Source organism: Bufo bufo, chromosome 6, assembly GCF_905171765.1.
Source record: "Bufo bufo chromosome 6, aBufBuf1.1, whole genome shotgun sequence".
Classification (NCBI taxonomy): Eukaryota; Metazoa; Chordata; class Amphibia; order Anura; family Bufonidae; genus Bufo; species Bufo bufo.
The window spans coordinates 4351526-4369168 of NC_053394.1; the positions used below are offsets into that span (position 1 = coordinate 4351526).

A 17643-nucleotide genomic window follows, 5' to 3' on the forward strand; every position below is an offset into this window, starting at 1 on the left:
CCTACACCTGGGTACCACCAACACCATCTGTTTAGGGGGGCTCTGTCCCTCGTTGCTGAAATGCAATTGGTTTTATATGCGTCTTTTATCAATAAAATTCCCAGGTGTTTTACTAATATATTGTCTTCTATGGTCCAGGTGGTGAGTGCTCAGCCCTAATCTATTTTTATTTCTACAACGTTAATACAAGTGTGAGATTGTGAAACAGCTATTTGTGCATAATGTATGTATTTAAACTGTCATTTGGCATTCCGGGCACTAGAGGCCACTGTTTTCCAGCTACAGCCAGCACACTCTGAGATTTGAATATGCAAAACAGATGATGACTCATAGAAACATAGAAACATAGAAACATAGAATGTGTCGGCAGATAAGAACCATTTGGCCCATCTAGTCTGCCCAATATACTGAATACTATGGATAGCCCCCGGCCCTATCTTATATGAAGGATGGCCTTATGCCTATCCCATGCATGCTTAAACTCCTCCACTGTATTTGCAGCTACCACTTCTGCAGGAAGGCTATTCTATGCATCCACTACTCTCTCAGGAAAGTAATACTTCCTTATATTACTTTTAAACCTTTGCCCCTCTAATTTAACACTATGTCCTCTTGTAGCAGTTTTTCTTCTTGTAAATCTTCCCTCCTCTTTTACCTTCTTGATTCCCTTTATGTATTTAGCAGTTTCTCTCATCTCCCCTCTGTCTCGTCTTTCTTCCAAGCTATACATGTTAAGGTCCTTTAATCTTTCCTGGTAAGTTTTATCCTGCAATCCATGGACCAGTTTAGTAGCTCTTCTCTGAACTGTCTCCAAAGTATCGATATCCTTCTGGAGATATGGTCTCCAGTACTGAGCACAATACTCCAGATGAGGTCTCACTAGTGCTCTGTACAGCGGCATGAGCGCCCCCCTCTGTCTACTGGTAATGCCTCTCCCTATACACCCCAGCATTCTGCTGGCATCTCCTGCTGCTCTATGACATGGTCTGCCTACCTTTAAGTCTTCTGAAATAATGACCCCTAAATCCCTTTCCTCAGATACTGAGGTTAGGACTGGATCACTGATTGTATATTCTGCTCTTGGGTTTTTACGCCCCAGGTGCATTATCCTGCACTTATCAACATTACATTTTAGTTGCCAGATTTTTGACCATTCCTCTAGTTTTCCTAAGTCCTTTTCCATTTGGTGTATTCCTCCAGGAACATCAACCCTGTTACACATCTTTGTGTCATCAGCAAAAAGACACACCTTACCATCGAGGCCTTCTGCAATTTCGCTGATAAAGATATTATACAATATGGGTCCCAGAACAGATCCCTGAGGTACCCCACTGGTAACAAGACCTTGGTCTGAATATACTCCATGGACTACAACCCTCTGTTGCCTGTCCCTCATCCACTGCCTAATCCATTCAACAATATGGGAGTCCAAGCCCAATGACTGCACTTTATTGATAAGCCTTCTATGTGGGACAGTATCAAAAGCCTTACTAAAGTCCAGATAAGCGATGTCTACTGCACCTCCTCCATCTATTATTTTAGTCACCCAATCAAAAAAATCAATAAGATTAGTTTGACATGATCTCCCTGAAGTAAACCCATGCTGTTTTTCATCTTTCAATCCATGGGATTTTAGATGATCCACAATCCTCTCCTTAAGTATGGTTTCCATTAATTTCCCCACTATTGATGTCAGGCTTACTGGCCTATAGTTGCCCGATTCCTCCCTACTACCTTTCTTGTGAATGGGCACAACATTTGCTAATTTCCAATCTTCTGGGATGACTCCTGTTGCCAGTGATTGGTTAAATAAATCTGTTAATGGTTTTGCTAGTTCACCGCTGAGCTCTTTTCATAGCTTTGGGTGTATCCCATCAGGCCCCTGTGACTTATTTGTATTAATTTTAGACAGTTGACTCATGCTGCTGCCTGTGAGTGAACCAGGAAGTGTTGATCTGGCATGGTGGTGGAAGGATTGTGCTGTGAGGGACTGAATCCGATTCCATCTTGGCTTGCAGATGTCTGGCAGTTAATGGACACATTTAGAAGAAGGAAAGTAGCTGTTATACCCTGACTGAATCCAGCTATTCTGAAAGAGAGGTTGTCCCAGGAAGACCAGTTCAGTGTGTGGACAGAATGCCTCATCATCAAGCAAGGCTGCACGGTTGCTAAGAGGTTGGTGGCCATCCCTGGTAGGCTGCATCCTCGGGCCCAGAACGGACGCAGGTCCGTACACCTGGTTACTGATTGTTATATTGTGTGGCGCCTGAAGATACAGAGACTAGCCTAGGCCTAGCATTAGTTAGTTAGTTAGGATTAGATCGTTTTGCTAGGCTGTACTGTACTGTACTGAACTGCAGTGCAGTTATTGACTTGCAGGCTCTGCTGCGTTTACCATCGACTAGGGGTGTCCTCTGTAGCGGCACAGCACGACTTGCAGGCTCTGCTGTGTCCGCCATCGGCTAGGCCTGTCCAGTGGGCAGGCACGTTGACTGTGGGTCCGGGGATATAGCGTTTTCTATGCATGATTGTATTGTTCTTATGTTATTACTCGTTGTCTAAGTAAAGTTTCTGTTCTTGCATAGTAAGCTGGTGTCAGTGTCGCTTTCCTTGTCTGTGACTTCGCCGCATTCTGGGGAGCCCACCCCGGTACACGGCTTACACAAGTCTGGACTCAAGTTATTTCACCCTCATCTTCATCACCTATCCATTTTAGTTGCACCGCTGCGGACGACAACGCCTGTGGTTCCAGGATATCCAGGTAGGAGCACTGTGACAAATGCAAAAGCCCCTCCTAGAGGGACTTTTTAGGCCACCCTCATACTACTCTGGCATTCCTACACCTGGGTTCTACCATCACCTTCTACATAGGGGAACCTAGTCCCTCGTTGCTGAAATGCAACTGGCGTAACGACAAACTTTAAACCCTCATCTCAACCATCTTAAAGGGGACCCCTTCGTTGATGTCTCACCCACGCGCTGCAATTTTTGGCGTCACGAACAGGATTCAGACAGTACCAATCTGTGTGCCTATGGACTTATTAGCCTATTGGATAAACAAAATTGCCTTAAAAATGACTTTGATGCATTTTTTGTGGAGCGACTGGCACAAAATGCTGTGTGTCGGCATCCGAAGGGTTAATCCGCTATTTTTGCCCGTAATGGCACAGCTTCATCATGCTCAAGTAGAGCGGGAAAATTCAGGAATGACCCAATTAAAGCGGGAAACTCTAGCCCTGCCTACAGGAAGCGAGACTACGGTGTGCATGGGGGAAGTGAAGGCTCCTCCCCTCAAGCCCCTCCTTCATTTACGGTCTGCACCAGTACCCGAGTGAGAAAGATGGCGCACCAGCGACATCGTCAGCTGGACTGGGGCGGCATGGTGTGGAGTGGAGAGGATCCCGAAGATGGACCCGAGCCCGGAGAGATCTCAGGTACGGCGAGCCCCTCCTGAGGGCCGCAGACATTTCCCTTGCCTGCTGGCGCGGCGGATGCGGCTGGAATTACCACTCCACCACCCAGTAAGAGTGGGACCTATGACAGCCTGAACCTGGTGGTGCTTCGAGGAGTCACAGCCTACGCATCCTCTGCCTGGGACTACCGGAAGGCTATTGAGGATTGGATCGTTTGTCTGCTAGAGTGACCTCGGCCCAACAACCCTATATTAGAAATGAGCACTGGTACGGTGGTCTGGTTCTCTGTCGAGCAGGGTACCAGCACTCATTCAATGGCGCAGAACCTGAACATGCTCCTGTCCAAGTTTCTGGTGCTGCAGTCCCTCCCTTTCCAAGTGGTGGACTCTGCACCTTTCAGAGAACTTATGGCTTGAGCAGAGCCGAGGTGGAGAGTCCCAAACCTTCATTTCTTTGTAAAAAAGGCAGTACCAGCCCTGCACACCTATGTAGAACAGAAGGTGCGCCAGTTCTTGAGCCTGTCGGTGTCTGCAAAAGTGCACGGCAGCGCCGACGTGTGAAGCTGTAACTACGGTCATGGACAATATATGTCCTTTACGGCCCACTGGGTGAATGTGGTTCCTGCACAGCTACACCAGCAACTTGGCCAGGTAACGCCGCTTCCGCCTCCACGTTCTCACGCTGTTGGTCCTGCAACTAAAAATGCCGGGCAAGTTAAGCCACACCCCAAAGGGGTGTGGCTGTGGGGGCGTGTCTTAGCACGGGGTGTGAAGTCGCTATCATACTATGGCTCCCCAGGAATATTAAAGCCCCCCATTAGCGCCCCCAGAAATAGTAATGCACCCAGTAATAGTAATGCCCCCTCAGTAATAGTAATGCCCCCATTAGTGTGCCCCAGTAAGAGTAATGGCCCTATTAGTGCACCCCAGAATGAATAATGCCCCCTATTAGTGCCCCCTAGTAAGAATAATGCCCCCAGTAAGAGTAATGCCCCCATTAGTGCCACCCATTAAGAATAATGCCCCCATTAGTGACCCCCAGTTAGAGTAATGTGACCCTCATCCCCCGGGACGTGAGGAGCGCAGGCCCGCGGCTCGTCTCATTGTTATCCGGACTGATCTGAGAGTGAGAGCAGCTCAGTCCCAGTGCGGCCGCCATGCTGTGGGGCGAAGGTTTGCTGCTCTCCTTCAGCAGCCTCTTCGTGCTCCTGCTCCTGACCACCCGCAGCCCCCAGCTCTCCAGCTTCTGATCCATCCTGACCGGTGGCCTCGTCCTCTTCAGGTTCGAGCCGCTCCCGGAGTGCCGGCCGCTCACAGCTCACCGCCGCTCACTCACCACCAGCTGTCAGGACCGTGAGCGAGCAAGTCAGAGTCTGCACTGCAGTTTAAAATAATTCCTGCGTCCGGGTCTGAGAAAGGCTTGTACCCGGACACAGGATTACAAACCCGGACTGTCCGAGTCAATCCCGTACGGGTGGCAACCCTAGCAACAATGTCCGCCTCTGCCTCCTCATCCTCCACTGTGTCCTCAGCCTCCCCTGCAGGGACAATTCACAGAGCTCCTCCAGCATACCACATGTGCAGGGCACGGCGGTGTCACGCTGTTCTGCACCTCGTTTGCCTGGGTGAACGGAGTCACACAGGGGAGGAAATGCTCTGCATCCTTCACCAAGATATTGAGTCCTGGTTTTCTCCTCGACAACTCAAAATCGAAAAAACTGAAAGCTTCAAAAGCCAGGAAGAAAGTTCCCTGGATAAAGATAAAGACAGAGTCAAACTACAGAAAGCTAAGTACAGCAGAAAGGAAAAGTTTCCTATTTAAACCTGTTAGTACAGCAGAGCTAGAGTGCAACAGATGTAGCAGTGCTGAGTGTTTTTGCCTGCCAGAATTAATGCCAAAGCCTGCTGGTAACCAAGACAAAGTTGGAAGATTGTTTCCTGATAAAAGTTTATTCAAGTAAAGCTGTTATCAACTTCAATACAAGTCTGGACTCAATTTATTTTATCATCCCCTGCACCAACTATTTCTCCTATCCTTTGCTCTGCTTTGGACGACAACGCCTGGGATCCAGGATATCCAGGTAGGAGCACCGTGGCACCTGCACAACCACACCTAAAGGGATATTATGGGCTCCCCCTACACCACTCTGGCATTCCTACACCTGGGTACCACCAACACCATCTACCTAAGGGGACTCTGTCCCTTGTTGCTTCAATGCAACTGGTGTCACGACAAAGAACACTATGGAGGGACCCCATGCCCCCTGTCAAGCCCATTGCAGATACAGCGCTTAACCCCCACTGAGCGAGAAGCCATCTGTGGGAAGGAAGCTGCTCATCTGCTGGTCTAAATGCACCTTCAGAGATAAGGTTTATTAGATGACCGGCACAAAGTGAAAGTAGGTTTCACTCAGCTAGACAAACAGTTAACCCCTTTTTAAAAGAAAGGCTCAATATTTTTAATAAAGACCAAATGAAAAAATATATTTCTATCCCAAAATGAGCAAAATGCAATTTAAAAAAATGCCCACAAAGGTGTACACAGCCTTTAAGTCCTTACTGTATAATTGGCTCTTATGTCTTTTTTACGAGACTCTTATGTCTTCTTAAAGTGACTTTTGCATCCCTTATATGTTGCTTTTGGATTCCTATATGTGGCTCTTCAATGTCCTGTATGTGGCCCCTGGGTGCTCTATATGTGTCCATGAGTCCCCCTACGGGATATCTGGCTCTTGGCTCTCATATATGACAGGCACTGATACCAGAAACATCATAGACTTGAACCCTGTGACTATTTTGGCTCCAGGTTAGGACGATATAAGAGGTTCTTGGTGCAGGGAGGACATGAATGGGTTATTGTGCATTCCCCCGGGGCCTACTTACTCCACATAAAAACTCCCCCCTTTTCTACCCCCCCAACCTCTCACACCCCTTAAATGAACACACAGAGTCCGAGTTGGATTAAATCGGCCACAGCAGCCGTTTATTAATAAATAAATAAATACATAACATATATAAATATATAACAATAACTTTTCCATACCCCCTGACGAGGGAGGTCATAGAAGCCCCAAAATCTCTTATATATACAGTACAGACCAAAAGTTTGGACACACCTTCTCATTCAAAGAGTTTTCTTTATTTTCATGACTATGAAAATTGTAGATTCACACTGAAGGCATCAAAACTATGAATTAACACATGTGGAATTATATACATAACAAACAAGTGTGAAACAACTGAAAATATGTCATATTCTAGGTTCTTCCAAGTAGCCACCTTTTGCTTTGATTACTGCTTTGCACACTCTTGGCATTCTCTTGATGAGCTTCAAGAGGTAGTCCCCTGAAATGGTCTTCACTTCACAGGTGTGCCCTGTCACGTTTAATAAGTGGGATTTCTTGCCTTATAAATGGGGTTGGGACCATCAGTTGCGTTGAGGAGAAGTCAGGTGGATACACAGCTGATAGTCCTACTGAATAGACTGTTAGAATTTGTATTATGGCAAGAAAAAAGCAGCTAAGTAAAGAAAAACGAGTGGCCATCAATACTTTAAGAAATGAAGGTCAGTCAGTCAGCCGAAAAATTGGGAAAACTTTGAAAGTAAGGGCTATTTGACCATGAAGGAGGGTGATGGGCTGCTGCGCCAGATGACCTGGCCTCCACAGTCACCGGACCTGAACCCAATCGAGATGGTTTAGGGTGAGCTGGACCGCAGAGTGAAGGCAAAAGGGCCAACAAGTGCTAAGCATCTCTGGGAACTCATTCAAGACTGTTGGAAGACCATTTCAGGGGACTACCTCTTGAAGCTCATCAAGAGAATGCCAAGAGTGTGCAAAGCAGTAATCAAAGCAAAAGGTGGGTACTTTGAAGAACCTAGAATATGACATATTTTCAGTTGTTTCACACTTGTTTGTTATGTATATAATTCCACATGTGTTAATTCATAGTTTTGATGCCTTCATAGTCATGAAAATAAAGAAAACTCTTTGAATGAGAAGGTGTGTCCAAACTTTTGGTCTGTACTGTATGTATAAACACGCCAACCCGGCACTTCCATCTTGCCTCCAGCCGCAAAACTCCAGCTCGGAGACACCAACTGATGGACGCCTCTCTGAACGAACCAAAAATGCCCCAACTATGAGAGTCCAGCCCCCCTCCTGGGGGCCCTCCCATTTTTCACACCATTCAAGACCACCAGCTTCTATGACCTTCCCCCGCCACGACTGCCGCGACATCACTCACCACCATCATCCCCTCCCACAGAACACCCACAACAGGGCGGGTGGGAGGGAGATGTCCGCTCTCCTGCTCCTCTTCTCCCGAAACGGCGCCGGTCTGTTGGCTCCGCCCACTCTTGAAGCTCCGCCCACCCCGCGCCACTCCGCCCCCTCACTAACCTAACCCTTTCCAGCCCTCCTCGGCCCCGGAGCCCAAAACCCCTCATGCAGGCCTACCTCCAGCGTCCGGCCTTTCTGGACTATGCTCCAGAACAATGTCTGATTGGAATCGGTCTCTTTATTATCATGTACATTGTTTTAAGTGATAAGCTGTGTGCAGCAGCCATAGAGATTTGCTTTACAGCAGCAAATGAAGTCTGAGAACGATCCATTGATTTCTATAGGAAGGTATTGAGGGCTTTGAGGGGGGGATGATCTGCTCCATCACATATTGACCAGTATGAGAGAGTGTAGTGGTCATGCACTGAGGCCTAGATGATGATCACTTCTCACTCCTTCACTTCCTGCAGAGTGGCCTCCTGATCATCATCTGTTGACTTCTATAGGAGAGTGCAGTGGGCATGCTCTGCAACCAGTGCACACAGGTCAGTGTGCAGAGATGAGCTGTGACATATAAACTATAATCTTCTATGGGAATGTGTACTGGGCATGCTCTGTCACCAGTTTGGAGTAGGGTTGTTGCGGGTATCGAAATTTCGATACCCAATCGATACTTTTCTCCCGGTATCGATACGCAGTCTAGTATCTCTGAACATGAGCGCGCTGCTGTCAGCGCGCTCATGTTCCCTCAGCAGCACAAGGGAGAGGAAAGCAGTGTCTCCCTCCCCCTGTGCCACTGCTGCCACCAATGGGGAGAGAGGGGCGGGCGCACTGCACCACCAATGATAGCAGGACTTTGAATGGGTCCGGACTTTAAGTTAGCAGGCTACATAGAGCGGCGCCCCGGGATCTCCTATTATTCCTGGGCGTCACTCTGTTCGCCTGCTGTACCCCCATTACCGTCTCCTGCTCCGTATGCTAATTACTACTATCGGAGCAATGGGGAGGAGGCATCAGCTTCTCTCCTGGGCGTTCCTTCTCCCTGCTGTAGCGCTGTCCAATCGCAGCGCAGAGCGTCACACAGCCTGGGAGAAGGAACGCCCAGGACAGAAGCTGACATCTCCTGCCCATTGGCTCCGATAGTAGTAATTAGCATACGGAGCAGGAGACGGTAATGAGGGTAAAGCAGGTGAACGGAGCGGCGCCCAGGAATAAGAGTAGGTGCAGGGAGATCCCTGGGCGCCGCTCTATGTAGCCTGCTCATGAAAGGTCGTCTTTAACTTTTAATACAGGAGGCAGGTACCGGCAGCAGAATCGCATAGCCGACACACTGCCTCTGACAGGGAGCTGCGATCAACGGCAGTTAACCCCTCAGGTGCGGCACCTAAGGATTTAACTGCCGCTGATCTGCTGCCAGTACCCGCCTCCTGTATTAAAGGTTAATTATCATTGGTGGCTCCCGCCCCTCAACCCCCCCTCATCAGTGCGCCCGCCCCTCAACCCCCCAGTATTAAAATCATAGGTGGCAGTGGCCACAGGGTCCCCTCCCCCTCATTGGTGGGAGTGTGAGTTCTGATCGGAGCCCCAGCAGTGTAATCCTGGGGCTCCTATCGGTTACCATGGCAGCCAGGACGCTACTGAAGCCCTGGCTGCCATGGTAACCTCCCTGCTGTTGTGTGCACTATGCACAGGACAGCAGGGAGAGTGTGAAGTCCTGGTCACCACAATAGAGCTGTCACGGATTAGAGTGGGGGTAACTGTAATCCGTGTGATGTTAAGTTAAGTGGAAGCTGCTTGACCAGGACAACAGAATTAGGGAGCAGATCACCTCCTATCGCATCCCTAATCTGACCCTGACTCCTAGATGTATGAGCTGACCCTGATGGTAGGAGGGCTCATACTCAGGAACCTCGCTTCCCTACTAGCCCTGGACAGATCCCTGAGCTAGGAGCTGGATAAGACAACCTGTTCCTCCTGGATACGGACGAACAGGAGTCTAAACTGGCCAAGCTGCATGGGACGAGAGACATAAACAGCCTATGGATATGGCAGGAGATTGAAAAGCACTTCCACACCTACCTGCCACAGACACACTGACTGGATCCCGTGGTAACAAGCTGATGTCCACACCCAAACATAAAAGGACACAGCACACACACATAAACACCCAGGAACCCAAAGCTGCAATAATAACAGACACCACATAAACATAAAATAACATCATACATAGGTTTATGACCACAAGGGTGGCCCTCACTGGCAGATGGTATTAGAGACCAGCTTACTACCAGGCTGGAGTACCCCTCCGCTACAGGTCTCCACAGAGGCGAAATAGCCCAAAGTGGCCACACCCACACAGACACAGACTGGAGAGGGAATTAACCCTTCCAACACCAACCAGGGAAGTGAAACCACTTAAAGGGGAATACACACACAAGTATCACACTGCAGCTGTTACCACCGGCAACGACATGCGTGGCAACCATGTCCTGGGGAACAGCCAGAAGGCCGAGACACTGCCACCACATGTACACTAAACCGCGGACAACCGCAAGTGAAGGAAAGTCTCGCAGTACAGACATACAACAACCTCGTGCACAACAAACAAGGAAAGTGCACACATACAAGGGGAGGTTGCCAGGTGCTACCGCATGCCCTTCACAGCAAGCTGCCTAGCAACAGCTCAGGCTGCTATACTGTGAATACAATCATGTTGCCAGTGGCAACCACATGTGAGGTAACATACCAGCAGTCCTCACCATGTGGTTGACAACAGACCAAACCGCAGGCAACTGCATGTGGGTCCAGGAGTCACGACCATGACCATGTGTGACTAGGACAAGGGATGAAAGATCCCAGGTTCTACCCCTAAGGGGGGAAATCGTAATTAAATAAAGTATAAATCACCCCCTTTCCCAATTTTACATATAAAATATATATATATAAACAATAAATAAACATATAACATATTACATATCTCAATCTCCAAAAAGTCCAAACTATTAAAATATTTAAAAAATCTATGCGGTGACTGCTGGAACAGAAAAAAAAAAACTGCGCAATTCGCCATTTTTTAAAATGCGGAATGCACGTGGCTTTTTTGGTGTTTTATTTTTTTCGCGTGGTATCAAATGGTATCAAGTATCGCAATACTTTTTTATGGTATCGAAATCGAATCAAAAATTTGGTATCGCAACAACTCTAGTTTGGAGGTCCCTGTTTAGGGGAGGAGATGAGTTTTTCTGGGAGAGTTTAGTGGGCGTGCTCTGTGTCACATGCAGATGTCATTGTGCAGGGAGGGGGAGGTGTCATACTGTAGGTATGCTCCTGAGGTGTGCCTGTGATAAGACTGTCCCTTCCCGTACACCCACAACCAGCTCAGTGACTGACGCAGCACCTACCTGGCACATGTTCACCAGCCAGCTGTCCTCCCCGCTGTTAATAAATCCGTGGATAATGATGTGAGATTTTAGATGTGTCTGAAAATTGGAGGTGGCGATTGTGCTGTGATCGACGGCGGTGACAACCTGCAGGAAACAGAGGAGATAATGGAGGTTAAAGAGAAGATCAACCGGATGGGAAACTGGTTAAACCTCATCCCGAGAGCGGCCAAATGTTCCTGCATTTCCTAACCCCCCCCCCCCCCCGCCATATGCTGATGATCCCTTTTTTCTTGACCTGAATGAAAGTGTATTCTTCACATTTGCTGTTTTGCCTGGGTATTCACCTCCTATGAATGTTCTAGATTAAACGATTACCTATTGGATCAGGAGATATGGACGGACCTCCTCTATCTGGGGACAATGAGCGAGATTTACACGTAGATAGATAAACTTTAAGGGGGTCTCTGCTTCTTAACCTTGTGTTAATCTGAACACAAGCTTTTGTTCTACCTGGACCCCACAGAGATCCAGGGTCATAGGTGGAGTCACCTTCTAAGAAGCACCCCATCCCCTGCAGGTGACATCAAGCATTACACAGCACTCAATGGTCTTTCCGCATATGGCCGGTTCTTCCAGAGCAAGAGATAATTCTGCAGTTGCTCTCCATGTTAGTAATAGAGAAGAATCCTGAACAGAGCCCCCCCAACCCATTTATTAACTCGTAATAGGATATTTCACAATGGGTTTCCTAGAGCGGGACAACTTTAATGGGATTGTCCTTCAGAATAGCCCCTGTCCATCTGCCTGGACGCCGAGAGGAAATGTGCGGTGAGCTGTTACGTCTCCCCATGGAGAGAGCTGATCCCTGAGGTTAGAGAGTCTTTCTTCAGGAGATAGTCACTTTAATTCTTTGGGTACAAAAATAAAAAGGTTTTGTGGTGCAATGGGGAAGAAATGCGGGATCATTCCCTGCGCAACGGCCACAGTAAGAAAAGCTCAGTGAGGTTGTTCTAGACCTTCCCTTTATAATTGTAAAATATCATACTAACACTTTTTAGCTATTTTAAGGACCATGTGAGGCCGGCACTTGTGGTGAAGTCTCAATTTTGACAGATCTTGAGATGACAAAAGGATTTGAAAGGTTGGGGTCAGAATATCAATATTAGCTTAACAAATAAGGATTATTCAGAAAATCCTGATGTAAGGGGTTATACTTGTTAACCGTATATGTTTGTTAGAATGTTAGATATAGGATACAATGTAACTCTATGGAGATGCAGACTTAAAAAAGGGCTCCGTCTCATGACATTGGGGGGCATTCTCTGACAGACACCTGTCGCTCTCTACACACAGATTCACACAAACATTTTACTTTGGGGAATTACTTTTTCAGTCCTTTTAAATTGTTTAATTGCTTGTTACTTTTTGAGATTCTTTTGTTGTGCTTTATCTATCTTTTTCTTCCCAAGTTTTGTAACCTTTTCCTTTTATGCAAATTAAACCCGTTTAACTTTTATCTTTTATCAAGAACTCTCCATATTTTGTTGGGCTCCTTCTGAAGCATTTCTTGCAAAATTTAGAAGTGCTGGACGCTAATTAACAATAAGGTGCCCCCTCCAGTCATCAGCTGCAGCAGGGTATGGTCCCCGCATGATGCCCATACATTCTAGTCATGTACATAGAAAGAGATGTCCTGATGGAAACATCAGCATGAAAGGATAATTATCATACGTAGGGGGACTGACCTGAGGCTTGTTCAGATTGTTCCTGGTGTAGAGCAGGAACCGAGTATTAATCTTCTCCGGGGCCCAGGGTAAGCGGCTTATCGGCCTCTCAAGAGTTCTAGACCATGGGTTTTTGTTTGTGAAGCAGCCCAGCCTGTTATAGCACACGGTCTCATCTGCCACAGATAATACATAGCATGCTTATTACATATGGAAGAGAGACTCTACGTCAGTGGTCTCTAATCTGGGGCAACTACAAATGTCAGCATGTCCTGACACCACAGGCTGGAGACCATTGCTCTAGATTATATGGTACATGGCAGCATTTCTGGAGATGATTTACTACAGTAGGTCAGTGTTCTACAATGCAAATTAACTTACAAGAACATCAGTCCCCTTGAAGTCTATAGCTGGGGGTCCTAACTCACCCCCAACTATGCAAATCTTAATGTCTCTATGAGGTACACTTTAATAATTCTATAAATATTTGTCACTTTAAGGACACAGCTAGTACCGGCACTTGAGATCGTCCGTGAGATGATGACTTTCTCTAATGTGGCCTCATGGACTGCCATGTAGCATACTGCGCCTGCTCGATCCTCTGATTTTATTAAGAGACTTACGGTTTACTCTTCTGATTCTAGGGCTGAATGTGCTTCATCACAGATCGTATGGCTGCTCATGGGAGCCTACTGGTCCATAGTATACTACTCCATGAGCTACCATTGGGGACTCTGCTTTGCATCAGTCATGGACTGGAGCTTTGGTGAAGGCTCTAAACACAAAGGCTTCATCCTATTCTGGATGTATTATGAGATTAGAGTCCAGACCGCTGCAAAATATATTTCTGTTCTAGATAGGGGTGAAGAGAAAAGAAGACGAGGAGCAGCAAAAAGAAAGGAAGCAATCATACCTGATGTGACACTGAGAAGACTGAAAACCAAATGGAAGAAAGTCCATATTCAGATCTAGAGATGACATTCAGGGATGATACTAATAATAGGGTGGAGGTGAAGAGGAAAGGGAAGATGAAGGAGATGAAGAATAGGAAACAGAAATTCAATGAGAAGAAGTAGCAGAAGTGGAAGACAAAGAAGGAAAAGTGAAAGAAGAAGAAAGGGAAGAGAAAGATCATGAAGAACAGCAAACCGAAGGAGAAGAAATTGAAAAAGAAGAAAAAAGAGAAGAGGAAGACAAAGGAGAAAAAGTGAAAGAGGAATGAGGGGAAAAAGAAGGAGATGACGAAGAAGAGGAAGAAGAAATAGAAAAGGAAAGAAGAAGAATAAGAAGAGGATGAAAAGTGAAAGATGACAGAAGAGAAAGAAGCAGATAATGAAGAAGAGGAAGATGTAGGACAGTACATTAAAAGGGAAGATAAAGGAGAAGAAAGAGACAGTGAAGAGGGAGAAGAAATTAAAAAAGGAAGAATGAGAAGAGGAAGACAAAGGAGAAAAAGTGAAAGAAAAAGGAGAGGAGAAAGAAGGAGATGATGAAGAAGAGGAAGATAAATTGAAAAGGGAGAAGAAAGAGTGAAGAAAAGGGAGAAGAAATAAAAAAAGGAAGAATGAGAAGAGGAAGACAAAGGAGAAAAAGTGAAAGATGACAGAGAAGAGAAAGAAGGAGATGATGAAGAGGAAGATAAAGGAGAAGATATTGAAAGGGAAGGATAGTGGGAAGAAGATATATGATGTTAAAGAGAAGAAATAAATCAGGGAGCACCACTGTAGAAAAAAAGCAAACGTAACCACTGCTTGAGAATAGTCCCACCGAGAGGACTGAGACATCGCATGATAACGGGTGAATAAACGCACATTCACGGAAGTGCCGCTGAGTTTCTTTATTTTGAAATAAAAAAGAAAGATAAGGGAAAAGAAAATTAAAGGAAAGAAGAACAGAAAGCCAAAGGAGGAAAAGTGAAAGAAGAACGAAGAAATAAAGAAATAAAGAAGGAGATGATGAAGAAGAGGAAGATGAAAGAGAAGAAATTGAAAGGAAAGGAGAAGAGAGACAAAAGAGGGTAAGTGAAAGAAAGAGGAAAGAAAGAAGGACACGATGAAGAGAATCTGAAAGGATAGAACAATGAGAAGAGAAAGAAAGGAAAAAAGTGAAAGAAGGAGTAAAGAAAGTAGAGAAAGACAAAGGAGAAAAAGGGAAAGAATGAGATGATATAGAAGATAAGGGAGATGAAAAAGAAGGAGAAGATGAAGAAGTTAAAGGAGGAGATGATGAAGCAGGGGAAGAAGAAAGAGAATGAAAAAGGTTGAAAAAGGTAAAGAGGAGAAAAAAAGAGTCCAGTAGAAAGACCTTCACTTCTTTCTTATGTACTGTATAAAGAGATCAATGCAAAAGTCCATAAACAAGGAACTGAGGAAATCTTGGAGGCCTGCTATAGTGTTTGTGTGGGGGGGGGGGGGGTACATGTTATCCGCTGTGTATTATACATCTATAATATCTTGATGCTCTTATATCACTCACCTTTAAAAATGGAGAGCGCACTGAGAACGGGGAGCACCCCCGCCATTATCTGGAGGCAGCAGCAGAAGTTCAGGTCTGAAGATGTAATAAAGAAGCGTCAGAGCTCAGCACCGCTAGCACTCTCTGCTATCAGCCGCTAGCTCCAGGACAACTACAAAGGGAGCAAAGCAGCACACAGCGGCCCAGAGACAACACTAGTGTCCTCTGCAGCAGGCTTGTCTTAAAGGGTGTGCACACTTTTACAAACATCTTTTTACTGTTCTAATGCATCTAAAACAAAAGAACATAAAGTGTCTCCTCCTGTTTTGCGCTTACAGCTCATATCCATTGCTCTGAGTCTCCACGGTCACAGACTGAAACCCCTCTGATCCTGCAGATCCTGGTCTCCTGTCAATAGATCAGAAAAGACAGTAATATCAACTGTATAGACCTCTGGTACAGGACCACATAGATTACCAGGACACGTATCCCTGAGAGCATCGACCTGGACAACAAAGGGTTAATGGCTTGGTGACATGCATTGCGTCCCCTGACTATAACATTCTCAGGAATATGGTACTTACCTTGAAGTGGAATGCATCACAGGACCTCAGGGTGGTCACCCTAATATAGCCCGTTCAGTGGGAGGAGAATTCACATCTGACATTCATATCATTAGTCAATCATTGAAGAACAGGTAAATCTTCATAAGTCCATAAAGAAAACCTGCGGATCCGGATATGTGCCCTCACACCTTAGACAACTTACCCACGATGCACCGCTCTGCCTTCAAGTTATTCTAAAATTGTACAGAATCCTCATGTCAGAATAGAGAATCACGGAAACTCTGCCTCTAGATGGCGCTGAGAAAAATACATGAGATAGGTCATTCTTTCTCATCACTTACAGTACAGACCAAAAGTTTGGACACACCTTCTCGATCAAAGAGTTTTCTTTATTTTCATGACTATGAAGGCATCAAAACTATGAATTAACACATGTGGAATTATATAAATAACAGACAAGTGTGAAACAACTGAAAATATGTCATATTCTAGGTTCTTCACAGTAGCCACCTTTTGCTTTGATTATTGCTTTGCACACTCTTGGCATTCTCTCATCGATAGGATATGCCCCCATTGTCTAATAGGTGTGGGTCCCACCGCTGGGACCCACACCTATATCGAGAACGGAGCCCCGAAGGTGAAGGAGCGCACACCGCGCATGCGCAGCCTCCCTCCATTCATTTCTGTGGGGCCGCCGAAAATAGTCGAGCGCTGGCTGGGCTATTGCCGTCTGCCCCACAGAAATGAATGGGAGCATGGGCAGCGCATGCGCGGCACGCTCCCATTCACTTCTATGGGAGAGGCGGGGATTAGCGCTTGGTGGTGGACGGACCCCGGGAAATCTGGGGTCCTCCAGCCACAGCGCTCCCAGCTCCATTCTCAATATAGGTGCGGGTCCCAGCGGTGGTAGCCGCACCTATCAGACGATGGGGGCATATCCTAGCAATATGCCCCCATTGTCTAAGATGGGAATACCCCTTTAAATACATTAAATAGGACAGTTAGCAGCAAATGTTTAAGGTGCCCACATATAGCACATAGTGGGACAATGCAGGACTGGCCAGGAGGGCAGGGGTGAGGAGTGGGTGGAAGATGATGTGGAGGATGATGAGTTTCTAGACCTCACATGGCATCAAGGTCATGCCAGTGACGTGTGCAGTTCGGAGGAAGAGGTGGGGTTCATGCAGCACCAGCCACACAGGAAAAGAGGGAGCAGGGTGCAAAAGCGGAGCAGCCGTCCTCTATACAGAACGCCTCCTACTGCCCACCGCAGCAAGGGAGCGAGCACACCAAAGCCGGCTCCAAGGAGTTCCCTGGCGTGGCAGTTCTTCAGACAATGTGCTGACGACAAGACACGAGTGGTTTGCACGCTGTGCAATCAGAGCCTGAAGCGAGGCATAAACGTTCTCAACCTGAGCACAACCTGCATGACCAGGCATCTAAGTGCAAAGCACGAGCTGCAGTGGAGGAGACACCTCAAAAACCAAGAAAGGTCTCTGGCTCCTCCTGCTTCCTCTTCTGCTGCAGTCGCGGCCTCTTCATCCACCTCTGGAGTGACAGTGTCACCTGCCACCCCGCAAACAGAGGATGTGGCAGCCACATCACTGTCACCGAGCATCTCCACAATGTCCCATGGAAGCGTTCAGCTGTCCATCCCCCAGACACTGGAGAAAAGGCAGAAGTTCCCCCTACCCACCTGCGAGCCCAGGCCCTGAATGCCATTTCAAAACTGCTGTCCTTTGAAATGCTGCCATTCCGTCTGATGGTGATTGACAGTTTTAAAAATGTCACGGTACGTGGTTCCCAGCCACCAGTACATTTCCA

At 46.7% G+C, this 17643-nt stretch overlaps 1 protein-coding gene across 1 annotated transcript in view; it reads right to left on the reverse strand.

Annotated features, from left to right (window-relative positions):
* Positions 1–15655, reverse strand: part of LOC121004354 (pancreatic lipase-related protein 2-like) — a 51233-nt gene extending 35578 nt beyond the window's left edge. The window contains exons 1-4 of the mRNA XM_040436539.1: positions 15590–15655; positions 15275–15349; positions 12821–12975; positions 11094–11219 (exon numbers count right to left, since the gene is read on the reverse strand). Of these exons, the coding sequence (XP_040292473.1) occupies positions 11094–11219; positions 12821–12975; positions 15275–15349; positions 15590–15602 (369 nt within the window). The 5' untranslated portion in view covers positions 15603–15655. The remainder of the gene's footprint in view (positions 1–11093; positions 11220–12820; positions 12976–15274; positions 15350–15589) is intronic.
* Between the last annotated feature and the right edge of the window lie 1988 nt (positions 15656–17643).